This window comes from Sminthopsis crassicaudata, chromosome 2, assembly GCF_048593235.1.
Source record: "Sminthopsis crassicaudata isolate SCR6 chromosome 2, ASM4859323v1, whole genome shotgun sequence".
Classification (NCBI taxonomy): Eukaryota; Metazoa; Chordata; class Mammalia; order Dasyuromorphia; family Dasyuridae; genus Sminthopsis; species Sminthopsis crassicaudata.
In genome coordinates this window covers 535,748,077-535,774,684 of record NC_133618.1, presented here as the reverse complement: position 1 = coordinate 535,774,684, position 26,608 = coordinate 535,748,077, and the positions used below count along the sequence as shown (strand labels likewise).

Below are 26,608 nucleotides of genomic sequence, written 5' to 3'. Positions count from 1 at the left end.
GGCGTCGCTCCAAGCCCCGCCCTTTATCTGGCCCTAGAACACACGAAGGTTGCCGTGGGCGCTGATTGGTCCGTTTGAAATGCGCCGGGGCGCGCACCCGCCTTGACCCTGTCTGCCTCGCCGGGGTAGGGGAAGTGTGCAGCCGTTCGGATTGTGTGCTAGGGAGTTCTCGGGGACCCGAGCGCGGCGACCGCGGCCCCGCAGTGGCAGTGTTCCCGCCAGCTCGCCCCGAACTCTCCTTTCTGTCTGCAGCCGATAGAGCGCCCACTCTGCGGCCATGAAGCCAGCGTGAGTGTCCAGTCGGGGGAGCGGGACTCGGGAGCTGCGCTGGGAGTGGGGGGAGGGGAGGTTGAGGAGGAGGGCTGCTGCGGGACCCCTGGGCGAGACTAGCCACGCTGTCCCCTCTTCTCGTCCCGGAACGGCGGTCCCCACGAGCGCCACTGCCTAGGCTCCCGCCAGCATCACTACCTGGAAAGGGACCGGGGAAGCCTTCTGGTGCCTGGGGCTATGGCCTCCCCTCCCCTCAGGGCTAAGAATAGGGAACGTTTCCCCTCCCCCCCATTATCTCCAGACCTGCCCGGGCCTCCGAGTCCGAAGCCCTTCCCTTGGGTTTGCCCCGCCCCTTGCATCTAATCCCTAACTTTCGCGCTAACTTACCTGAGGGATGAGGAAGACCCTACTCGGCCTGCACCGCGCCCTTATTAGGAGGCGCGGACCCATTGCTTCCCATTTAGTATCTCATTTTTATTCGTATCTTTTGTTCTACATCACTTTGGGTTTATGAACTTATCTGTCCCCTATCAGTCATTTGTCCCTTTTTAAAAATGGGAAGGGGGGGACAGTTCAGACTAACCAACCTTTTATGGTGGTGTTTGCAACACGGTGTTAAACCACCGTGAGGTTCGTGGGACACCCTGTTACTGGTGCTTCCCTCCCCCCCAGGCAGAGAGGCTCTTGTGTGGTCTGTGAAAGGACAAGCCTGGTAGTGCTTTGAGATATCCTGTGGTGCGATATAGAAAGAATTGACCTGGGTGTTAAGACCGGTCTGCCACACTGTATAATTTATCCTCCGTTCACCTTAAGTTTCCCCTTCTGAAAAACGAGTCTTATTTTTACTGCTCCTCAGCAACACTCCCCAAAGTGCTGCTCCGAGACGGACCTTTAAAATGCCAGAAGTGAACACTGTTAAATGACAGACTGTCCTTTTATTGTCCTAAAATGAGTGTCCGAGTCTAAGCTCTTTTACAGGGTGACTTTTTCTTTCACTGAGACAATTCTGCAAACTCTTTATTAAGAGGTAAAAGGTTTGTGATCTGCATCAATGCATGAACACCCGCACCATTAAAATCACAGATCCTTGAAGCTAGAAAGGTATAATGACATTCATGTGAGCGGGGTGACACTAGGCTGAAACTTGCAAATATTATCTATTTTCCAACATATTATTTGTAACATATTTCAAATATAAAAATAATTATGTGGGACTTTTTATAATTATATCTTACATATAAGCTGCCCATGCAGGTGAATGACCATTTTCCACATTAGTAGATTTCTAGTGATGAACTCACAGTTCCAGACCAAGTGATAGAAACTCTAGACATAATTACATTGGGATAGAAGTAAAAAAGAGCTAAGTCGTTAAGTAGGAAGTGTATAATAAGTGTATAATTTCGGATCACAGTTATTTGAATAAGAACCATACTTTTAACTATGTTTCTATTGGCTTCTCATATTCATAATACTTTCTCAAGGGTCCGTCCTTGACTCCTTTCAATCAAAAAAAATTTATTAAAAGCCTACTATTTCCGTACATTAGAGGTACTCACATGGTGCTTGTAATCTTAACTTGAAACAAGTATATATAGAATCAAGATGAAGAACACATTCAGTTTGTCCAGTAGAAGTATTTTGGAAAAGAAGATCAGGAAAGTAAAGGAATTCTGTGATGTGGAGATGACGAGCGAGGACACTATGAGTGAGGGACAATATAAAAGCACAATTGTGAAATAAGGCATATGATCAATGCATAAAAGAGATACAAAGATAGAATCTTATTTTCCATTATGTATGTATGGATTGAAAAATGAAAATTTATTGTTGTTGCATATTTTCTTAAAAATTACTAATAAGAAACAACTGCATAAAAAATAGAAAAATTAAAAGGAAGAATTTGGTTTTGTATGTTAACTTTGCACTAAGATTTTAATTTCTTCTATGACCAGGAAAAGTAAAACACCTAGGAAGCCATTTCTAAAGAAAGGAACCCAAGCAAGCCTCAAAGATCCAGTTGGGGTAAGACTGCCCTGTTTAATTACTTTTAGCTTTTTTCTTTTATGCTGTATTTTACTACTTAGGGATTATGAAAAAAAAAAAAAAGTAATAAAAGCTTCTGTTGCCAACCTTTTTTTGTAGTCATCATTTTGTAGCTAACATGTTGGAAGGGAGATTTAACTAGACCAGCTCTTAAGATAGTAGGTACAGTTTGTCTCCAGGTACTTGGAGCCCTTTAGTTTGGTAAGTCATGCCAAAACTTGTGTTCCATTAGTATGACCTGGTATAACCCAGAGTTATAACCAAGCCATGATCATGTAGTATAGTGAAAAGGACATTATTTGGAGTCAGAAAAGATCTGGGATTGAACACTTGTCAATAATGTAATAAAAGTGTAACATTGAACAAATCATTTTATTTTTTCTATGACTCAAATTTTTCTATCTATAAAATGAGACTATTACCTACATCACAAAGTGGTCATGATCAAATGAAGTTCTGTAAATAAAGACATCAGATGGAAACCTTACTTAATCTGTTTGTAGACAAGAAAAAAAGAATGAATGTGAAAGGATATAAGAATTAACTGTACTAAATCCTAATTATTAATTGAAACATGGTTCCAATGCTATCTGTCTTCATTGTAAAATTTGTAAGTTTATATTTTTCTGTTCAAAATAGTGCTTCATTGAAAAGATACTCTTTTTTTTTTTTTTAAATAGCTTTTTGTTGACAAACATGCATGGGTAATTTTTCAACATTGATTTTTGCAAAAACTTCTGTTCCAATTTTTCCCCTCCTTCCCACCACCCCCTCCCATAGATGGCAGATAGTCCCATACATGATAAATATGTTAAAATATATGTTAAATACAATATATATACATATTTATACAGTTGTCTTGCTACACAAGAAAAATTGGATTTAGAAAGAAGGTAAAAATAACCTGGGAAGAAAAACAAAAATGCAAGCAAACAATAATAGAAAGAGTGTAAATGCTATGTTGTGGTCCACACTCATTTCCCAGTGTTCTTTTGCTGGGTGTAGCTGGTTCTGTTCATTATTGATCAATTGGAACTAATTAGGATCCTCTCATTGTTGAAGATAGCCACTTCCATCAGAATTGATCCCCATATAGTTTTGCTGTTGAAGTGTATAATCTCCTGGTTCTACTCATTTCACTTAGCATCAGTTCATGTAAAATTCTCTGAGGTTCTCTATTCATCCTGCTCGCCATTTCTAAAAGATATTATCTCGGGTTCATAAAAATATGATATCTCAGAGTAAGAGGAACCTCTTACATTTCAGAATCAGTCCACCCCATTTTCTGAGTATAGTACAATGATTAATTTAAAAGAAAAGTTTTGACTTTATGCTTATTAAAAAAAAAATACCAGGGTCTATATCCAAGGAAAGGAGGGGAAAGGACTTATATGTGCAAAAATGTTGGTAGCAGCTCTTTTTGTGGTGGCAAAGAATTGGAAAATCAGTAGATGCCCATCAATTGGGGAATGGCTGAAAAAGTTATGGTATGTGAAAGTAATAGAATATTATTGTCCCATAAAAAATGATGAACAAGATAATTGTACAAAGACCTGGAAAAATTTACATTGACTGATGCTGAGTGAAATGAGCAGAACCAGAAATACATAGTACACAGTAATGGCAAGATTATATGATAATCAACTAAGAAAGATTTGGTTCTTCTCAGTGGTTCCGTGATAAAAACAATTACAATAAACTTTGTATAGAAAATGCCATCTGCATTCAGAGAGAGAACTATGGAATCAACGCATGCTTTGTTCACTGTTTTTTTTTTTTTTTTTCTTTTCTGTTTTTTTCTTTCTTTCATGTTTTTTCTTTTTGTTCCCAACATGATTCCTAAAGAAATGTATATTTAAAAAAATTTAATGTACATGTACAACCAGAAAAAAAAAAACAAAACAAAACAATTTTTAAAAATGCCAGAATTGGAGAATCTGAATGAGAAGAAACCTTAGAGACCATCTATTTCTATCACGTTTAAAGACCCAATTATAAGCTTTACCCCTCAGTAGCCCATTCTGCTTTTGGATAATTAAAATTGTTAGGAGATTTTTCTTGCTTGGTGCCTCAATCTGCTTCTCTACAACTTCTTATTGCCCTCAGTTCTATTCTCTGGAGCCAAGAACAACTCTCACAGGCTCCAGTGCCTTTCATCTCATATTTACACTACAGATCTGAGGTGTCAAACTGCTTATAACACAACCTAATTAAAATGTAATTGGGAAATATTTAACAAAATAAATAAAAATACAGTAAAATAGAGGTAATTATATCTTAAATTATAAAACAATTACATTTTTAAAGCTGCCAGTATTTAGTCTACAAGGATCCTTATGCTTGGTTCATTGGCCTCTGTTTCTATTTGAATTTGACACAATTGTTGCATATATCTTATATGAACATAGTTGTGTGTATGTTTTGTTTTTGTTTTTGCATGTTCTGCCCTCCAGTAGAATAAGAAATTCTTGAGATCCGGAACTTTGCTTTTGTCTTTCTTTATATCTCAGCACTTAGTGCAGTGCCTGACACATAGTCAATGCTTAATATTTATTGACTGACAAAAAGTCTTAATTCTTAAATTCTAATTGAAATTCATCAGGGGATATATTTAGTGATTCCTTTCATAGCAGTACTTGCCTGGACCTCAAATACTACTTTTCTAGTTACAAATATAAGCTTATGAGTTTAAAGTTGATATCTGCATATAGTCATCAGTTTTTAGAAGTTTATATCATACTGGCTGTTGTACTTCAGAGTTATATTCGTGAGTTGAACAAAGATGCTTTATTTGAAACTAAATATTAAGCCTTACTTCTATTTATTTGTAATAATTATCATTTGAAAATTTAATTGCTGTCCACTCCATGTTTGCTTACTATTTGTCATTTTATTATTGGTAGTAATATTATGTCATATTAAGTTTTTATTTTGTTTTGACTTAACTTTATACATGTGAAGGTTTGAAAAGTATTTTAAGTAGTATTTTGCCATTCTAAGTGATATGTTGTTTGCATTGTTATTTCACAATTTTAAAAATCAAAAAAATTGATGAGCCTAAAAGCGAAAAATTATCAGCTCCTAAAAAAATTAACACTTCATTCTTTAAGGTGGTTTTGATTAGTTTTGAATAAATAACAATTTGGGTATTTTTTTTTTTTTTTTTAATTTCAGGTATACTGCAGGGTTCGTCCACTAAGTTTTCCAGATCAAGAGTGTTGCATTGAAGTAATCAGTGACACTACAGTTCAACTTCATACTCCTGAAGGATACAGAATAAACAGAAATGGAGACTATAAGGAGGTATGGGTTTGTACTCATGAAAAGGAAACCCGAAGGAACTTTTAGATAGTTGGCTTTTTCTTTAAAGTTTTATGAACTGCCCTCTTCTTTTGGTTACAGCCAGCAACTAGTTCTTTCATCCTTGATGATATTATTAAAACTCATTTAGCCTTATTTGTAAGTTGATAGAAGTATTTGGAATATATATATATATATATATATTACATATAAATACAGATATAAATTATTGTGGAATCATATGGATGCAGTGTGGTACAGTGGAATGGAGGAAGTACTTCATTTGAAATCAAAGGAGATGGTTTTGAACTCTGGTTCTCCTAAACACTAATTTGTATGACCATGGACATTTCATTTCAGTCACTTTACCTTTCCTATCTTTAGTTTCCTCCTGTGCAAAGTGAGGTGTTTGAACTAAGACTTTAAAGTCCCTTCCAACTCCAAATCTGTAATCCTATCATTCTCCTTGGTTAGTTTTCCTGCTTTATATTTTGAAATTGAACATTTGAATCTTTATTTTAGGTATTCTACATTATGAGAAAGATAGTAATGTGGGGAAAAGTGCTGGACCTAGGAAAAACCTAGGTTTAATTTTGCGTTAGATGCTAGTTGAGTAAATTTGGGTTAGTTACTTAATCACTCTGAGACTCAGTTTCATTATCTATAAAAAAGTAATAATGCCTACCTCACAGTAGTAAGGCAATCAGTCTATAAACTATAGAGTATAATAATAATAAAATTGTAATATTTATAGTGATATGGAAAGAATAATATGAATGAAATTTCATTTAGGAGAATTATTCTTTTGAATGAATTTTAATTAAGATAAAACTTTAACCCTCTATGTGTCTTGGAAATCACTTTAGGATTTGCCTAAGACTTGGATTTGTAGTTGAATTAATAAATGTAGTTTTGCAAGTTTTTCATAAAAAGAAAATTGTAGTGCCCTTATGTGTTTCTGTAATTCCCAAAATTAAGTTTAGGGGAATAATTTTGAGAGAGAAAAGGATTGTTAATAGGCTTATAAAATTAGTAAAATATTGGTTTATCTTTGCTTTATTAGTACAGCTGTTGCTTAAAAATAATTTCATTTTTATAAATATTTTAAATTGGGCTTACAAGTGAATATAACTTGTTGAAGAGCATCATGAGAGAGAGATAGGAGACAAGGATGTACCAGGCAACTCAAATTACTATTACTATATTGATGAATATGTTTCTTCAAACCCTTATGAAGAAAGCCTTGAATTCTGAACCCAAATGTGTTGGGAATTAAAGTATTTCTCAAACTACCAGACCTGCTGTTAGTTTAGGCTGTCCATCATTGAAAGAAGAAATTATGAAGGGGCCCAGCCCTTCTTAAGCATTATGTGCAATAATTGCTGACTACTTGCTACCAAATAATAAATTGATATGCACAGGAACTATTTGAGTCTGTATAACTGGTTTTGTTTCCACCCCAACCCTCATGATCATCTTCCAGGGAAACAGTTTTTATGTAGAAGGTATTAATTTTCTCCATTAGTTGCCAATCAATTGCTACTCACATGGTAGGCAAACCAACTTACCTAAAAGCAGCCTGAGGGATAGACCACTATCTCCTCCCACACCTTGATGGAAGTAATCTAGAACCCTGAACCCAAAAGCCTTTAGAATATACTTCTAATCTAGTGTCACAAATGTCCTTTTGGGAAGGAAACTCCTATGAAGATGGAGCCTGGTAACTACTTTTACAGGTCCTGTAGGCACATCTTTTGAAGAGTTCTTGTCACCTAAGTCTTGGCATTGTCAAATGAGTCTGCATCAGAAACTGGTATGATTTTATTGGTGGAAATAGCATTGAAGAAGAGATATATGATCATCTGCTTTGCTGCTGCACTCAAAGAATCAAGGAATCTTTGGTCTTGCTGCTGAAAACTTCAATATGTATTTTTTTTCTCCTGTAGAATGTCAGCTCCTTGAGATCAGTCTGTCTTGTTTTATTCATTCATTCATCCATTCATCTCTGTCCTTGAAATAAATCAAAACATTGGGGTTGTGTCATATTATCATTAATGGGTTCTTTTCAGCTCTAAATAGAATGAAAGAAAAGCTGAAGACAACACATTATAGGTTTCTTTTGTTGAAAACTATGCAAATCTGATTTTGTGAAATGTTTCATATTTTCTCACTTTATTAAGAAAATATGAGCCAGTTTGTAGTGGAGATTTATTTTTATTAAAATAGTTTTCAGATTTTTGTTACTTTTATGAAAATATTCACCTTGTATGGTATTGTTATAATGTGATTCTGCCTTTTAATTGAATTAACTATTTCTTTTCCTAAAATTAAAGGATTTGAGTTTTTATTTGGCTCTTTATAGGAGTTAAGTGCAAAAATGTTTCAGACTTTTTTGAAATTTATTAGTCTACTCTCCTGGTAACTTGATGATTATTAAGTGTATGCAATTTTTTTTTTTTTCTCTTCCTTCATAGACACAGTATTCCTTTAAACAAGTCTTTGGCACTCTCACCACTCAGAAGGAACTCTTTGATGTTGTTGCTAACCCTTTGGTAGATGATCTCATTCATGGCAAAAATGGTATGGTATTTGGAATTTTCTCTGGTTAAATTTGGATGGAAATCTCAAGTTCATTATGTTAAATTATATATATATTAGCTTTTGTTTTTTCAATTGGAGCTCATTTTTCTTTTTTCTTTTTTTTTTTTTTTTATACCTCCAAATCTATGGTTTCATTGATGTAGGGAATTCCCAGTGTGTAAGTTATTCTGCCAGTATAAACTGAGCATCTTTGCAGCTTGACACCAAGAGGTTAAGTGACTTGCTTAGAATCTTGGAGGTAGTATGTAGTAAACAGGATTTGAAATCAGATGTTGTTGACTTTCTTTTCTCATGCTGCTTCTCCGTTTTTTTTTTGTTTTTTTTTCTGAATTTATAAAACATTAATAAATTCTGCACAGGGGACTACATTTTACATGCTTAAGATTTTTCTATAATTGTGACTTTTCATATTATAGGACTCCTTTTCACGTATGGTGTTACAGGAAGTGGAAAAACCCACACGATGACTGGTTCTCCCGGTGATGGGGGTCTTCTTCCTCGTTGTTTGGACATGATATTTAATAGTATAGGATCATTTCAAGCCAAGCGATATGTAAGTGATTTTTTTTTTTTCTTGTGGCTGTAACATATTTGACTCAATTGATAAAATGATGGCTACGTTGTTTATACACTACACTTTGTGCCCAGTAAACCCCTAATGGTTAGTTAATGGATGATTTATTTATAAAAGCTAAATTACTTAATCATTTTTTAAGACCTTAAGTTTTAAGTCTGCTTAGAGATGTGTAACCCTAATGTATCATTTTCAGGTTTTTAAGTCCAATGATAGGAATAGTATGGATATCCAGTGTGAAGTTGATGCCTTATTAGAACGGCAGAAAAGAGAGGCTATGCCAGTTCCAAAGACTCCTTCTAGCAAGTAAGTAAATTTCTGCATAAAATTTGCAGTCAGAAGATCAAATTCCTATCTCAGACATTAAGCACAGTTTATTCCATCCTGGGTGTGAAAATTAGTATGTGTTTGTTCTAGTGGGACTAAAGTAGAAAATTTCTTAATCATGTATTTTACCAAATGTTCCCTATCCTCTGATCCAGAAAAAGTCACCTGTTTCTGACTTAAAGAATTGGACTTATTGTGTTATCTTTATAGGAGACAGATTGATCCAGAATTTGCAGATATGATAAATGTTCAAGAATTTTGCAAAGCAGAAGAAATTGATGAAGACAGTGTCTATGGTGTCTTTGTCTCTTATATTGAAATTTATAATAACTACATATATGATTTATTAGAGGAGGTACCATTTGATCCTATAAAACCAAAGTAAGTAACTTTCTTAGTTTTATACCTAGATATGTGGTTGTATTAGTGTATTTCACAGTATAATGTGCTAATAATATGCAGGTGGGATGTTTCATTCAAGAAACACAGTTGTTAAACTATTTAACTTCAGTATTATTCTTGAAGAAACAACATAGTGTGGTGGCTAGAGAACCATCTTTGAATCCAAGAAGACCTAGGCAAGATACTCAACTCATTGCTCTTGGAAACACTTAAAAGTTTCCTAGTTAGAGAGAAGATGCTACTTTGTTCTATCAAGCCAAGTTATTACTACACTTGAAAATTCCTTATATCATTGAAATCACAGTTCCAGTTCCTATCCCTATTACTCTTGAAAACACAAATTTGACTCCAGGCTATATTCTGAGAATATTTCTCAGCAAATACTGTCTTGAACAATTTTCAGCAGAAGTTATACATGAACTCTGGCTATACTTAGGAAGAATCTGATCTTGTTATTACCATTTTTATAGCTGCTTGTAATTTTGTTCAACTTGGTTAAAATTTATTTTAAGGATCTCTACAGAGTAATAATAGCTCCAAGATATGTATGTTTATGTTTAGTGTTTTCTTTTTGTCTTCACAACTACCTTGTGTGAGGTGTAAGCATGTCACTATTATTTTTCTTTGAATTAAGAAAAATATTTTTAAGTACTTGTAAAGAAAAAATAAGTGAAAGATTTGAAATGTTATAAAATCCAACTTTCTTTAGATGCCAAATATCCATAATTTTCCCAGCTCTACTTGTTTCAATATACTAAACTTTTCTTTTGAGTTCTGTTTTTCAAGATGAAATTCAGAAAAACCTTATTTGTGACTAAAGTACTAGTTTTAGGTATAAGTTTTGAGACATGTTTTTTTTGATAATAGTTTTTTTATTTCCAAAATTTATGCAAAGATAGTTTTCAAACAAGTTTTATTTTTTAATGAAAGTAAATATGTTCAGCTTTTCTAGGTCTGGTGAAAAATTGCACAGATATATTTATGATCCAAAGTTTTTGTAAATGATGCCATAAATTTACTTCAAAGAATTCAGTATCCCATCATACTTCTTAGAATATTAAAAAAATATTGGTGTGGGGTGGCTTCTATAGAAACAGTAATTTATACCTTATTCCTTTGGTAGGTGGAACAGTTGCAACACTCCTGTGAGGAACACAGATTTTATGTACGTGACTGTGCCGTCCCTATTCTTAAGGAAATGGTGCAATTTATACTTTAGGGAATCAATAACCTGCTGCATGTATACCAAAGATAATACCTGGGCCAATTTTTATAAATATGAAGGCCAGTTGTTTACTGTTTTCCCTCTTCTCTGCCACCTGACTGGGAGAGTGTGCTTATCTTTGTCACAATCAGTAACTCTGGCCTTCCATACTTTTGGCATGCCAGTAAAGGAGTCTTATATTTGAATATCACTTTTGTAAGGTTGCCTGTTTCTGGTGTATTATATATAGATTCCTATGCTGAATTTCTTTTGCTAGTGCTGCTAAGTTCAGAGCTTATTTCTAACTGCTTAGTGCTAATAAAATTAGAGAAATACTAGATAATGATGCTTAGCTTTTGCATGTGACATAGCTGTGTGTTTGCTTACATATAAAATGTAGATTATGGGTTAGAACAAATTTTTTTCTGTGATATTTCAGATATCATATCTACTATGGTAAAATTTTTTTCTTATTCATGTTTTATATAAAAAATTTTTGCCATTAGAGTTTTGAAGTCTTATGAGTTAGTCTCATAACTTTCCTTATTGTAGACCTCCACAATCTAAAATGCTGCGTGAGGATAAGAATCACAACATGTATGTTGCAGGATGCACAGAAGTAGAAGTAAAGTCAACTGAAGAAGCTTTTGAAGTTTTCTGGAGAGGTAATAATCATATTCAGAATTTAATGTAATATGCCGTACTAAAAGTGCTGTTCAGTTTTTAACATCAAATAATTCTTAATTTAGTAGAAATGCTATGAAATGAAGACCTAAAGACCTCTATTTCAAAATTAATGATTGACTTTTCTGTTACAGGTCAGAAGAAGAGACGCATAGCCAATACTCAATTAAATCGTGAATCCAGTAGGTCGCATAGTGTATTCATCATTAAATTAGCTCAGGCTCCATTGGATGCAGATGGAGATAATGTATTACAGGTGAAACTACTTTTTTGGTGTCACTGCTTACATGATTCCAGTGCCCTTGTCCTTTGGGGTCCACCAAATGTAGAATTTATAAGGTGGTGATTTTTTGAGAGTTGATTAATTTTAAATTTCAGCATTTTAACTTGAAAATTTTTTTACAGATCTTTTAGTACATTTAATATTAGAAAAATGTTAGTGTTCATCTCAGATATTTTGGAGTGCATCTAGCTATTCAATATGATATGAATACTCATACCTATGATCTAGTCAGTATAAACTATTTTGGGTCTATTATCAGATTAGGCATAGCATAATATGACAATGCGATTCTTCCAGATGCCAACTTATAAATTAAGAAATGTTTTACATATTGATTGTAAGCTTTTAGCATGAATTTTCATACATATTTAACCATCTGCCTCTTATGCATTACACTAGTCACTAGGCTTTGTGGCTTGCTTATTGATCTATTGTATTTGTTTAAAACAGAAGTTATCATAAACCCATGATGAAAAATAATTTGATAAATTTGAATCCCATACTTTTTTCTGTCAGGAAAAAGAACAAATCACTTTAAGCCAATTGTCATTAGTTGATCTTGCTGGAAGTGAAAGAACCAATAGGACAAAAGCAGAAGGGAATAGATTACGTGAAGCTGGTAAGCCAAGTTTACTTGCTATGCCATTTTTGAGAAGTACATTTTTAGAAGAGTCTCTGTTAAAATGTTTTTAACTTAAGTATAATTGTTTTCAAATTGTTCAAATCATACCAAGAAACTGAAAAATGAATATTGATAATACATTATTTCTTTGCCTCTATCCATTATATAGATATTAATTTTTTTCAGAATCAGTTAACTTGAGTACAATAATATGTATTTTTGGAACCTTTGCAGAATGAGGAATACCAAAAGTCTGTTGTAGTATTTGTTGGGTTGGAAATTGATGGACTTGAATTGCTTAAATTTTGATTATAATAAAAATGAGATGGAAGAGTTTCAATTATAATGGATATTTTAAATGGCAGTATGCATTTATAAATAGCTGTTAATTGCTCATTACTTTAAAAATTAATGTAGGCTTTGTTTGAAAATTTATTTCATAAACTCAAAGAATTTGTAGTCAAAAAGACCTTAGTGATCATCTAAACTAACCTCTTATTCAGGAAGGAATCTTTTCTGCATCATTCTTTACAGATAGTCCTGCACCAGCTAGGATAGTATATTAGAGGACCTATGCTACAGTTGAATATCTCTTTTTATTAATCATTTCCTTTTGTTGAACAAAATCTGCTTTGTAACTTTCACTTAGTGTTTTTATTTAAGTGAGTTAGAGGTCTTATATTGTTATAATATGCTTGAGCTATGAAATTTATGTATTCTCCTAGGTAACATTAATCAATCACTAATGACACTAAGAACATGCATGGAAGTCCTTCGAGAAAATCAAATGTATGGGACTAATAAGGTGAATAAAAGATTTTTTTCAAGTAGTTGTGTAGTTTTACTTGTGTGATTTATTTTGATTTGCTAGATAAATCAGTTTGGCATTTAATGTGTTTACAGATGGTTCCGTATCGAGACTCAAAGTTAACCCATCTATTTAAGAATTATTTTGATGGAGAAGGCAAAGTGCGTATGATTGTATGTGTGAACCCAAAGGCTGAAGATTATGAGGAAAGCCTGGTAATTTTAATTGATATATTCTTAAGAAGTTTTTGGATTTCTATAGGAAAACATAAAATTAAAATTCTTTTGATTAAAAAAATCTCTTGTGAAATGCTACTTAAAGAATAATTTCTAAGGCAGCATTTACATTTCTTATTTGGTTTCTATCATAGCAAGTGATGCGATTTGCAGAAGTGACCCAAGAAGTTGAAGTAGCAAGACCAGTAGACAAGGCAATATGTGGCTTAACTCCAGGCCGACGTTACAGAAATCAGGCCTTTCGGGAAGAACTTACTCGCCGCCTTGAACTTCGAGGAGGTCCTATTGGTGATGGTATGATAAGTAATTATACTATTATCTTTATCTTTAAAATTTATACTGAATCCATGTAAATACCATACCTTTCTAATTTAAAAAAAAAGCATATGGAATTCAAATTAGATATCAGTCAAAATTTTACTTAATTTAGTGATTAAGTAAACAATAAAAATTTGAACTAAAAACAAAATTTAGTTATTTCCCTTATTCTAGGAGCTCTTTACATTTTCTAGAGGGTGTGTTTCCTTTGGAAATTAGCTGGTTGTATTCTAAAGCTTTGAAATGTGATACTGAGATTTGAATAAGTAGCTCTTTTTTAGGTAACTTTTTGTGTTTTATTTAAATTCATTGTTTCAGAACAATCAGTTACAGAGATACTTCTGCAGAGTTTCCCACCTTTACCATCATGTGAAATTCTAGATGTTAATGATGAACAGACACTTCCAAGGTTGATTGAAGTCTTAGAGAAACGCCATCATGTTCGACAAATGATGACAGAAGAATTTAATAAACAAGGTAATTTCAACTGAATTGTTTAATTGACATGAAATTTATAGTAGAATATAATCTTTAGTTGGAATGGATTTCATTATCCACTTTGTAATAGTCAAGGAATAGTATTTTTCCTAGGTAGTGTTCAACATTCATTTCATTATTATTAGAAATATGTTCTGTCAAGAAAAAGGAAATCAGTTTGATACAATATTTAATCACACTAATATTTTAATAGAAGTCCCCAAGGAAACCATGTCCATACTCTTTACAGTATTGATTCTTTTCTTTATTCTGTTCCTATTGTATCTTAAATCTGGATCTGAGTGCTATTCTGGAGCCATGGAATTACTCAAAATGAAGAAGGTTTAGAGAAATTAGCTCTAGAAATAATTTTTGTATTGAAAATCTATAATTTTAGGTACCATGACTTTCCAAGGGTCCATTTTTGAAGCATGTTAGAATTAAAAATTTCAAGCCTTCTGCATGAATTTCTGCCTGAAATTTTAATAATAGTATTTGTCAGCTATTCGAGGTAATATTTGTGTAATAGCAATTATATTCACAGTTTTGATTGAACAATGTTGAAATATTTGGGCTTTGGTATGAACATTACTCTCAAAACTTTTCCATTACAGTGATTGCTTTTAGAGCTATGCTGCAAGATTTTGATAATGCTGTTTTAAATAAAGAAAACTATATTCAAGGAAAACTAAATGAAAAGGAAAAAGTGATCTCAGGGCAGAAAGCTGAAATAGATCGACTGGAAAAGAAAACTAAAACTTTGGAATATAAGGTTTGCTGTTGAATTACATTATTGGTATTAATGTTTTGGGCAGGGGTGAGAGGAACGAACATGTATTATAGAGCTGTTATTTTTTTCTTCTGTGTAGGGAATTTTGGTGAGAAATCTCAACCATTGCAATTTAGCAACTGTGCTGCAAATTTTGTTTTATAGAGAATTTCCTGGGGGATGCCAAGAGGTTAAATTATTTGCCCCCAATTACATAGCTATTATATATGTGTTAGAGATAGGTCTTAATGATTCCCAGGTTAGTCTGTAAGGTGGTGAAATTACAGACATATCAGAAACAGTGGTTTATATATATATATATATATATTAATATAATAAGCTCATTCCTAAATAAGGAACTCTTCTAGCTCTAAATCCTATGATCCTATGGATATTATTTTCTCATATCTCTTTGTATAAAAAAGGAAGGGAAATAGGGAAAACTTAAAGAAATAAATTAAAACAAGACCAGAAACATCATGATTGGAATGAAAAAGCATTATTCTGGAATCCCAAGACCTGGGTTCAGGTACTTAGCAGCAGTCTGAGAATGGGTGAAGGTCTTAAGGCATTATTTTCCTTATCTCTAAAATGAGGCTAATAAATACTTGAATTACTTGGCTTAGGCCATGGTTTTGAGCAAAACTCTTTTCAAACCTATGGGTTTCATAAATGAGCTGCTATTATTGTTTATATAGTTAACATTTTGAATTAGCAACAGGACTCCCATTAGCTGCTATATAATGCATCTTATAAAACATACTATTCCTCTCATTCTGTTGTTTATGCACCATTTTCAGAGGTGTGTTTTCTTCCTTAAATCTTATGCAAGTTCCTAGATCTACTTCATGCTTCAGGGAGAAAAGCTTTACCTTACTAATGTACTTCTCTACTATTCTTTGAATAGTTTCCAGAGTTATCATTATAGTCTTTTGTCTTAGGGGAAAAGCAGTTCTCTCCTAAAAGCAAGCAGCTTGACTTAGGAGAAAGGATTTGATTGTTTTTTTCATTTCCAGATCTGGATAAATATAATCAGTATATTAAATGTTGTTTTAAGGGAAAAATAACTTTTCTTTTAGTTTTCCCTTGCGCACATTGGGGAAGAAGAGTTTATTTCTCAGTTACATAAATTGTTTATATTCCAAACATATTGAAGAATAATAATTTGCCTTTACAGATTGAGATTTTAGAGAAAACTACTACAATTTATGAGGAAGACAAGCGCAATTTACAGCAGGAACTTGAAAACCAGAGCCAAAAACTTCAGCGCCAGTTTTCTGACAAACGCAGACTGGAGGCTAGGTTGCAAGGCATGGTGACAGAGACTACCATGAAGTGGGAAAAAGAATGTGTACGTAATAGGCTACATTTTCAGAGTTTGATAAATTGAGTTTTGTGTTACATTTGGATAGAGTTAGGTTCTAACTAGAGTTAAATCAATTTTTTTTTTTTTTATTTCCCCAACAAAACACAAAGTTAATTAACAAATTGAGAAGATGTCAGGTAGGTAAGTTAATTGCAGAGGGTGAGCAGGGAAAAGTCATTTAGTAAATTGAATAACATTTTAATTTTTGTTATTTTTGAATCTAAATATAAATTTGTATTGCCAATCTTTAGGAACGTCGTGTGGCTGCCAAACATCTAGAAATGCAGAATAAGCTCTGGGTCAAAGATGAGAAACTGAAGCAACTCAAGGCTATTGTTACTGAACCAAAGAATGATAAACCAGAAAGACCATCACGGGAACGAGATCGAGAAAAAGTTTTTCAAAGATCAGTTTCTCCATCTCCAATACCTGTAGGTTATTGGTAGTTTGATGGTAACAAATACTAAAGAATATAATTTGTAATTCCATTGTTTGATCTAATTTTCTATTAGAATATTATTATTTATTTTTCTACTTCCCTCCCTTAAGGAATGATTTACTAACTTTCCCAAATTATTTATATATATTTTTTTCTTTTGGATCTCTGACACTCTGGGGGAACTTCCAGTGTAAAAAAAAAAATTCTATTTATATAGATTGACGATTTCTCTTTAATTTATGGGGATACTGGAATGTTTAGTGACTTATTTGTGATCCTGTTGCTAGTATACATCAGAGCCAGTTGTACTCTATTCCAAGGCTGGGTTTCTCTACTCAGTCTCTTAGACTCTCAAGTTTTTAAAAAATGAAGTAAATTAGTGCACTTATTTAGTAAGAAATTGGTAAATTTAGAACATATATAGAATAATATTACATAATTGTTAGTTCATTGCATTTCTATCCATTGTGTTGTTCATTAATTTTTCTTCAATTTTTTTAGCTTTCTACTAACTATATTGCTCAGATTTCCAACGGCCAACAACTCATGAGCCAGCCACAGCTTCATAGGCGTTCTAATTCTTGCAGCAGTATTTCTGTAGCTTCCTGTGTTTCAGAATGGGAGCAGAAAATTCCTCCGTACAACACACCTCTCAATGTCACATCTCTCGCAAGGCGTAGGCAACAGGAGCCAGGACACAGTAAAAATTGTATCGTATCAGACAGAAGGCGAGGGATATACTGGCCTGGAGGCAGGGAGGTGGTTCCTTCATATAAAAATGAGATAGCAATAGAAGAGGAGCAGTGCTGCAGGGTTAGTGCCAATATTTTAAAGTATTGTAGCTGTAGTTTTTTTTTTTTTTTTTTTTTAACTTGATTTAGAACAGGGGTTCTTAACCTTTTTTGTGTTTCATGGACCCCTTTGGAAGTCTGGTGAAGCCAATGGACAAGGGGTCTCAGAATAATGTTTGCAAATGCACAAAGTAAATTACATAAGATTACAAAAGGAATAAATTATATTTGAATAAAAATGTAATTTTTTTCTCCCTCATCCAAGTTCATGGACTCCAGGTTAAGAACCCCTGATTTAGAAGTTCATTGGTTAAGCATAGAATTTTAACAATGTAAAAAAAGCCAAGTCTCTGCTTTTAATTTCAATACCACTTAATTATATTATGTTAAAATTATGATACTCCATCAAACCTAAAATATACTTTCCTCAGTTTGGATCTCCTAGGCACCAGGTATCTATGACCATTGTTGATATTTTTGAACCAGACTTTTTTGAACTATCATATTAAAGTAATTTAATGAGCACCGCACAAACTATGACTATGAATGTTGAAAACAAAGTTTGAATTTTTGTTTTCATCTTCATGTACAGTATTCTCTATTTGTCTCTTCAGTTTCCCCACCCCCAAATCTTTTCTCCCCCTCAAAGACAAAAACCATTTTTACCAGAGATTACAGGATTGTATTGGTTGGCATTATAATTTTAACTGCTAATTCAATGATATTTTACCATGTTTTGTCCTAAAAAATTTACCAAAGCATTGTGTGCATGAGAGTGGTGCAAGTTTTTTCATACTTTTGCTCAAAAGAAGGATTAAGATAAATGAATTTCTTCTTAATTGAAATGAATTCTATATTTACTGTTATATTTAAAATTAGTAAAATTTAGCTTATTCAGTAAATATTCTGAATTCCCCAGCATTAATAAAGGGTAGACATTTTAGCTTTTTGTTCTTTTAAAAAACAAATCATGTATTTAAAACAATTGGTTTCTTAGTGTTGAGAACATTTACTTTTAAAAATTTTATCTTAATCCTTTTTTGTAGCAAAGGTTGGTGTATAGTCTCTTTCTAATCAACTATTAAAACCTTTTTTAAAGCTATTTGCAAGGCCTTAATTATGGCTTTTCAATATTTGTGAATAATTTATAATCTATTGAAATTCTACTTGACTGGGAGACATTTAAGAGGATGTGAAGAATTTTTATATTTTCATTACTAAAACCAGAATTTTAAGGACTTAGAAGTGCAGCAGGATGGTTAAAAATAGTTAATAAAAAGCCATTATGTGGTTCAGGGTTTTTAAGACAGGTTTTACATCTTTAAATTGAATAAATTTATATTTGAATTGCGAAGAGAAAGCATATTCATTTTGTAGCTACTTAATATAAATAAAGTAGATTATAAAGTTAGCCTATTGTCTGCAGAGACTATTTAGGAATATATTCATTTGCTGAATTTCTGAATACTTTTCGTCCCTACTTTCCCAGATAATCAGAACATTCATTACATTACTACATAATACCTCCTTTATAATAATTCTTCATAGGTGAGGTGTTTTTTTTTAAACTTAATACTGGGTGCTTGTCTCCCAGTAACTTTCCTCAAGCTCTGAGAAAGGGAAAGTGAAGCCAGAAGTTCTAGCTTGCCTGTCAATTATAGTTTACTCAGGACTTGATTTTTGCTTTCTTTTATAGCTGGAAATATAAAGGGACAATCTTTAAAATTCTCCAGGTTAATTTTTTGAGAAGTATGTAACTCTTAAGTGGTTTTTGGTGACTCATCTAAGAAATAGCCATTCAGAGACAAGTTTATCTTTGTCACTCAGTAGATGATAAATCATTTTCTTGCTGCTAGAAATGGCCTTTAGGTTTAGCTTTTGTTGTGGCATTTTTCTGAATCTATAGAAGTAAAATCCTGCAAATATGACAAAACTTTTTTTCTAATTTGGGAACCCATACTAAGGTGAATTATTGTTGTTCCAGTCATTTCTGATTCTTTTCAGCCCCATTTGGTGTTTTCTCCACAAAGATACTGAAATGGTTTGCCATTTTTTTCTTCAGCTCATCTTACAGAAGAAGAAATTGAGACAAAAAGGGTTAAGTGACTTGCGCAGGGTTATAAGCTAAGAAGTATCTGAAGTCATATTTGAACTCAAAAAGAAGAGTCTTCCTGACTCCAGGCCTGACACACTCTACCTGCCCAGTCAGAGTCAATTGTTTTGAGTCAGATCACATTAGGATGTATTGTCTATAAATTTTCAGATCTATATAATATTGTTGACTGAATGGACACAAATGAAAACATTTAAACTCCGAAAACATAAATTATATTCTTTCTTTAAGGAATATACTTAATTAGGCCTTGTTAGATAGAATATTTCTACTTCAGAGTTCAGAGGATCATAGGAAGTATGCAAGTTGAAAGTGTGTGTGTGTGTGTTTGTTTTCGCATGCATGGGCGTGCCATTTTAATATTTAATTTGTGGAATAAATGGATTGTATAAACAAAAGTTAGTTTGTCTAGCCATAATTTATCTTTCCTTTTTTTTTTTTTTTTTTTTTGAAATGTGATCTTTGACTAAAACTATTTAAACTTGTTATATTCACTTTGAGTATAGTAGTTTTATTATATCAATTATCCTTTTTTTTTACAATTCCTAAATTTTAGGACTTTTGTATAGTTTCTTTGCTCCTTTTGCTTTGAGGACAGCCTTTTATAAATTAGTGTCTTTTGTGTATGACTTGAAGTATGCTAGTATGTGGGATAAAAGCTAATATCAAAATAGAAAATGAGTCCTTTGAAATGAAGAGAACCCTAGCAATATTACTCAGAATTCTTTCTCGTGTCTGGTTGTGAAATTGAAGTTCACTGGTAGAAAAAAAATCTTGTAATAATTTGTGTAGTTATTTTATTTAAATCCAAAGAAAACATTTAAAATTAATTGAATATCACTTGTGGCTTTCAAATAATTTTGAACTTTAATTTTCATATTGTATCTTCAGTTACTATAACCTAGACTGCTGCACTTCTAATAATACTTCTAATGAAATTAATTCTGGGTTATGCTTGTTTCTTGATTACTCTTTCAATCTGATCAGAATGTACCACCAATTCGCCTCCGACATAGACGATCACGCTCTGCAGGGGACAGATGGGTAGATCATAAGCCTGCCTCTAATGTGCTAACTGAAACAGTCATGCAGCCACATGTCCCCCATGCCATCACAGTAGCTGTTGCAAATGAAAAAGCTCTAGCTAAGTGTGAGAAGTACATGCTGACCCACCAAGAACTAGCCTCCGATGGGGAGATTGAAACTAAACTAATTAAGGTAAAGAATGAATTTACACAGGGGAAAAATGATTTAAAAAATGTCTGTAACACCCACTCCAACTTTTTCCTACTGTTGCTTTGACACATATAAGACAGTGTGATCTAAACACAAGGTATCAAAGTAAAAATACTGACCTAGCTATGTAGATTGCAAGTAAGGACTAGGTCTGCTGTTTTCTACTAAGTTTTCCACTTAGTCAATCAATCCTTACTTAAATCTGGAATGTTGTTTTAATTTCTACTTTAATTGCTGCTTTTAGTTTCTACTTTTAAGGGGGGGAATCACAATAGAAAACACTTGCCTGTTTCCCTCTCTGCAAATTTAAGTTAAAAGGCACAGTAAAAATTTTAAAATATTTGAGATTTCTTTTGGTTGCTATTTTGGGTCTTTTTGAATCCTAAGGTCTAAACTGTTTCTGTAATTTTGAAAGAGTTTTTCTTTGGTTGTTAAAGAAAAGTAATCAATGAAGAAAGAAAATAGGATTAACTAGTAGGATGATTCACATTAGTTGCAACTGTAAACTCAAGTATAATATAATTTAATATAGTGATCACATAGAAAGAATAAAGTAAAATGTATTTTAGATCTGAAACCCTAAAAAGTTTTGCTGATCCTTAGCACTAGTTAGCTTCTGAATTAATTACAGGTTAAGCAGACTTCAGAGTATAACAGGGTTTAAGGGGAAAATTGTGAGAAATAAGTTCAGCATCTTAGTTTGAAGTACCTTAAATCGTTTTTCAAATAGCTCAAATCTTTGGATTCATGAGTACTCTGGGTATGATTTCTGTCTTGTGGATGAATTTGAATGAAATTGGGCAACATGGAAAATAGGTTATAGGAAATGTAGCGAATGTGAATTTTCCGATTCCATTGATCAATTTGTGTAATAGTCATGGTTTTTTTCTTTGTTTCAGGGTGATGTTTTTAAAACAAGAGGTGGTGGGCAATCTGTACAATTCACAGATATTGAGACTTTAAAGCAAGAATCACCAACTGGGTGAGTGAATGATCACCAGAGATGCTATTTGGAAGAAGTGTTCTTTTTGTAGCACTAATCTATAAGGATGGAGCACGATGTCAAATAATTTATGAAATTTTGGTGACTTTTATACTCTAACATGTTATTTTGAGATATTTACAATGATTCTTGTGATATCATTTTTATTTTACATTTTTCCTTTGCAGTCGGAAACGAAGATCTTCCACCAGTGTCCCACCACAAGAAGTTGCTACAGAATCTGAGTGGACAGATGTGGAAACTCGGGTAAGCTTTAAGAAATAACCAATACTGAAATATTTTAATAATAATTTGGGCATTGTAAATAAAAAGTTAGCAGTAAAAAAGTTACTTAATAAGAAAAGAACAAATAAATGTAATCAGAAGCTTCTGATCTTTACTTTCTTGATGTTCTAATTGTATGTAAACATGCTGTCTGTTATATGTTGATATATGTTTTAATTAATTTGAAAGGTGATAATCTCATGCCCTACCTGTGTAGTTTATACAAAATAGATGTTATATTCAAACTTAAAAGAATATTTTATATTACCACCTTCTGATCTTAATGTATCCTATCAGACCTTGTATAGATCCTATATTCTGTGCACAGGAAGCTAGGATGGGCTTCCAGAATTTGGAATACAAAAAAGGTCATTCTGAAATGAGGGGAATCTAAAGAGAAATGATAGTTTCTCTCAGTATAACCCAAGAGGATTTGTAAATGAGCTTTTAGCAGCATGTGGTAGAAGTGCTAGACCTGGTGGCGAGGAGTCCTATGTATAGTTCTACTTCTATTTGCCTTAGGCAAACTGTTTAACTTCTTTAGGTCTCAGGGTTTTTTTTGTTTGTTTGTTTGTTTTTGTTTTTGGTAAAATGAGAATCTTGATCTTTAAGAAACTATTCTTTCCTTTTTTTAAATTTTATGGCTTGTATCAGAAGTAAATTGCAAATATTTCTTTTGTGACTGCCACTTGACTAAATGTCATCTTATTGCTTGGAAGGGACCAAAAAGTGATATGCTTGATTCTGCTATTTACATAAAAGTATATTGCATACTTATTTGTGATATCTGTGACTAGTGGAAAATTTTGAGTTTTTTGAACTCTTATTTTTATTTTTCATATTAGTGTTCTGTAGCTGTGGAAATGAGAGCAGGATCTCAACTTGGACCTGGATATCAGCATCATGCACAACCTAAGTAAGTTATTTTACAATTTAATTGACAAACTCCCTGATTTGATTATTTAGTTTTTCAAAAGCATAGTTTTAGGTAGTTTTGGGGTTGTTTGGTTCTATAGAGATGTTCTAGATAGAGTGCCAGGAGTGGAGTCAGGAAGATTTATCTGAGTTCAAATCTGGTCTCAAATACTTACTAGCTGTGTGACCCCAGGCAAGTCACTTTACCCTGTTTGCCTCAGTTTTCTCTCTTGTCAAATGTACTGGAGAAGGAAATGGCAAACCATTCCAGACTGTCTTTGTCAAGAAAATGCCGAATGAGTTCACAAAGAATAAGACATGACTGAACAAATTATTATTGGTTAGTCAGCTGAATAATATTGTAGCAAGATTTTACAATATTTTATTGAGATTTTGTCCAAAAATGTTAGTTATCTCTGCAATATATGTTAGTTAGGGAAACTTAATTGTTAAAATGTAGGGTGTCCTATATAAATGAAACCACATGAAATAAATAATATACATATACATATTTTTTATTTCAGGATTTATTGAAAGAATAGAAATATTCAAGAATAAAAATGCTTTCGTTTATATGGGACACCCTGCATAGTATGTAATTGTGAGTGAAATAAGCTAAATATTATTTTATGTAATGAAGGTTAAGACTGTTATGATACTTATTTCTTTGGATTAGAAGTGAATTTGTGAATGTTATATACTAAAATTCCCTCATAATTATGGGCTGGTGGAAAGAGCACTATGCTAGGAGTTTCAGGCGCTAGGTTCTAGTTTTGGATGTGGAACTGAACAGAGGTCACAGAAGAAGACCAGAAATAATGATTTCTGGTGTAATAATTGAAGTTATTGGGATGAATTTGGTCATGAAGAGAGAATTGAGAAAGAGGAAAGGATAAAATGTAGATTCTTTAGTGATGCCCTTGTAAGAGGGCACCAAAACTATGAAATGTCAAAAAGAGCCTGGTAATGCCAGGGAAGTGAGCAGAGAATTGAGTATGGTATCAGGAAAGGTCAGAAGAGTAAATCTACAAGGAAGAATGATATGGAAATGAATTTGGCAAGTAATTTTCACAAAAATCTGTCAGCTAGATAGATTAGGAATCATTATTCCTATTTTACCTTGAAGGAAATAGACTCAAAGTTAAGTGACATGGCTAAAGTCAATCAGTAGTCATTAATCTGGATTAGAAGCTAGGTTTCTTTAGCATTTTTAGTCCAGTGGTCTTTCCACTTCATCAGGCTTCCACTATATAATTTAATTGCAGCATTAAAAATTTCATCCTAATAATATTTAATCCTAAGATTTGGACTTCCATTTTAGTATGCCAAAATTTAGTATTATTTGTGGATGGATATGTGACATGATATATGTGTTTATATACATTTCTCCCTTATCTAGATTGAGATACAGCTATATAGTTATAGCTAAATTGAGAATATATATTTATATATATTGAATGCTCTCTTCTCTTTCCTCTCTCCCTTCTCTTTCTTTTCATGTTTCATTCTCTGTTTTTGTCCGTCCAAGTATCTGTCTCTCTTTCTCTGTCTGTCTCTGTCTCTGTCTCTGTTTCTGTCTCATGTAATAGTAACTTTCCCCTAAATGCAATGCTAATGCAATGATAGCATATTTTGGGGGCATATTAGGCAAAAAAAGTTGTAATTGCCTTTTCTTTCTTTTTTTCCCTGTCTTCTAATTCTTGATATAGATAAGTACTTTGTTACAGTGTTTCTCAACCAACTGTTGAGAAATAGCAGTGCTTGGAAATATATATTAGCAATGTGTTACAAGTTGGAGTTAGCCAGTTATTTAAATACACAGAGAGTAGTCCTAAGTACATTCCTCGCCGGGTATTTTTACCTTTATTAACTCATGAAATTTCAGATATTATACATCTAATCTGAGACTCTCTTTTTTATGCTTCTTTTTCTATTATTGTAATTGAATTCAAAATTTCATCTCCAATTCCCTTTCTCCTCTGACAGTCTGTTGTGGCTAGTTTTGAAACTTTTAAGTACCTTAGAATAAATATTGGGGAAGCATTTCTTTCTTAGTACAGTAATGGAAATGTCATTGACTTCAACATGTGTAAAAGTTCTGGTATGATATGATAGAGATATTAAAATTCCCTTTTACCTAAATATATTGATATGAGTATGTCAGTGAAATTTGTTTTATTTTACAAAAGACTTATATTGTATAAATATATTGTATAATTACATTTAAACTAATGTTGCTCTTATTTTTCAGGCGCAGAAAGCCATGACTTGAGCTTCTCTTGTGATAAAGGATTTTTTTTTTATTGATTTCTTTTGAATCAAATGGCAGTGCTATTTTGTAAAAACAAAAAACAAAAACTTGCTTTATTTAACATTGCATACCTCATAGCATTAGCTATGCTATACACTGGCAGCAGCACTTCCCCCCTTATCTCCAAAGACATCTATTCAAATTCTCCATAAATCTTGCTATACTTATTATGAATTTCAGAAAGAGAACTCTTTCCTTATTTGTATATTAACTTTTGATTATGCTATTTTGTGTATATTTTGTGTATACTCAAAGATAATCATGCAAGGCTTTGCCTTGGGGAAAGAGGGTGGTGTATTTGGCTCATGTGTTCACTTAGAGTGTAACTTTTTCCACCTTGGGTCTCATGATTTTTAGGTTGAAAATAAAACACATGCTGCTATTTATTTAGCTACAAAAATGCACTTTAGACACATTTTGCTGACAATACAAACTTTCCTAACACAGTGAATTCAGCCATTGTCTTATCAGAATTCATGTTGGAAAGTGAATTGTGTGTGTTGAATTTCATGTTCTATATATGTATCAATTTTCTGGCATCTGACTATGACAAATGACCTATAATAAAAAGCACTAAAAATATGAAGTGTATAATATGAAAACACATTTTTTGTTTTATATCGCAACTGTATTATGCAAATTAGAAAAAATTGTAGGGAATTTTATTAAGTGGAACTACCGGTTAATAAACATATATAGATATATATGATGTATCTTTGTGAACAATTTAAAAAATATAACTAGCAAACATTTGTCGTATATTTGTATCACTTTGTCTTTCTAAATCTTATAACAATAGACCCTATTTACTTTCCATAAAGTTGAATTTCTTTTAAAAATTATTTTTAGCACATATATAAATACATAGGAATACATTCTTGGTCTCAAGTGAGATAATATTTGTAAAGTGTTTTTAAGTACATTAGTACAGTGCATGGCACGTAGAAAGCTATATAAATATAAAAACATATAAAATCTTATTTATTCCCCCCCAACCTCAGAATTGAGTTTATAATTTACCTAATCTAGCTTGCATATTAGAACTGGAATTCCTTCTACAATATTTAGAGTGGTCATCTGACCCCTCTTTTTTAAAAAAAAATTTCTCCCATTTACATTCAAAACAAATTTTTTAACATTTGTTTTTGAGATTTTTGAGTTGTAGGTTCTCTCCCTTATCTCCAGTTATACAAAACATTTCTATGAAAGAAAACAAGATCTCCCACCTTAATAAAAATTAAAACCCTCA

The 26,608-nt window shown here is 32.8% G+C and overlaps 1 protein-coding gene across 4 annotated transcripts; it reads left to right on the top strand.

The window, feature by feature from the left end:
* Positions 1 to 81: 81 nt before the first annotated feature.
* KIF23 (kinesin family member 23) lies at positions 82 to 25,941 on the top strand. Of its 4 annotated transcripts, XR_012486945.1 has the most exons (25): positions 82 to 288; positions 2,226 to 2,295; positions 5,491 to 5,619; positions 8,091 to 8,196; positions 8,634 to 8,770; positions 8,988 to 9,097; positions 9,329 to 9,499; positions 10,644 to 10,685; positions 11,277 to 11,389; positions 11,543 to 11,664; positions 12,208 to 12,310; positions 13,039 to 13,118; positions 13,217 to 13,336; positions 13,492 to 13,651; positions 13,994 to 14,152; positions 14,767 to 14,924; positions 16,099 to 16,272; positions 16,539 to 16,718; positions 17,228 to 17,539; positions 20,618 to 20,848; positions 21,766 to 21,848; positions 22,037 to 22,115; positions 22,979 to 23,049; positions 23,573 to 23,649; positions 25,300 to 25,392. XR_012486945.1 is itself a non-coding variant. In XM_074294690.1 (24 exons), the coding sequence occupies exons 1-24, from the start codon at positions 278 to 280 to the stop codon at positions 25,313 to 25,315; spliced, it is 2,937 nt and encodes a 978-aa protein (XP_074150791.1). In that variant the 5' UTR covers positions 82 to 277; the 3' UTR covers positions 25,316 to 25,941. The 4 variants fall into 4 exon arrangements, 3 of the variants coding, with proteins under 3 accessions (XP_074150791.1, XP_074150792.1, XP_074150793.1); XM_074294690.1 differs by lacking the exon at positions 23,573 to 23,649 and having other exon boundaries at positions 25,300 to 25,941; XM_074294691.1 differs by lacking the exons at positions 10,644 to 10,685; positions 23,573 to 23,649 and having other exon boundaries at positions 25,300 to 25,941.
* Positions 25,942 to 26,608: the final 667 nt, after the last annotated feature.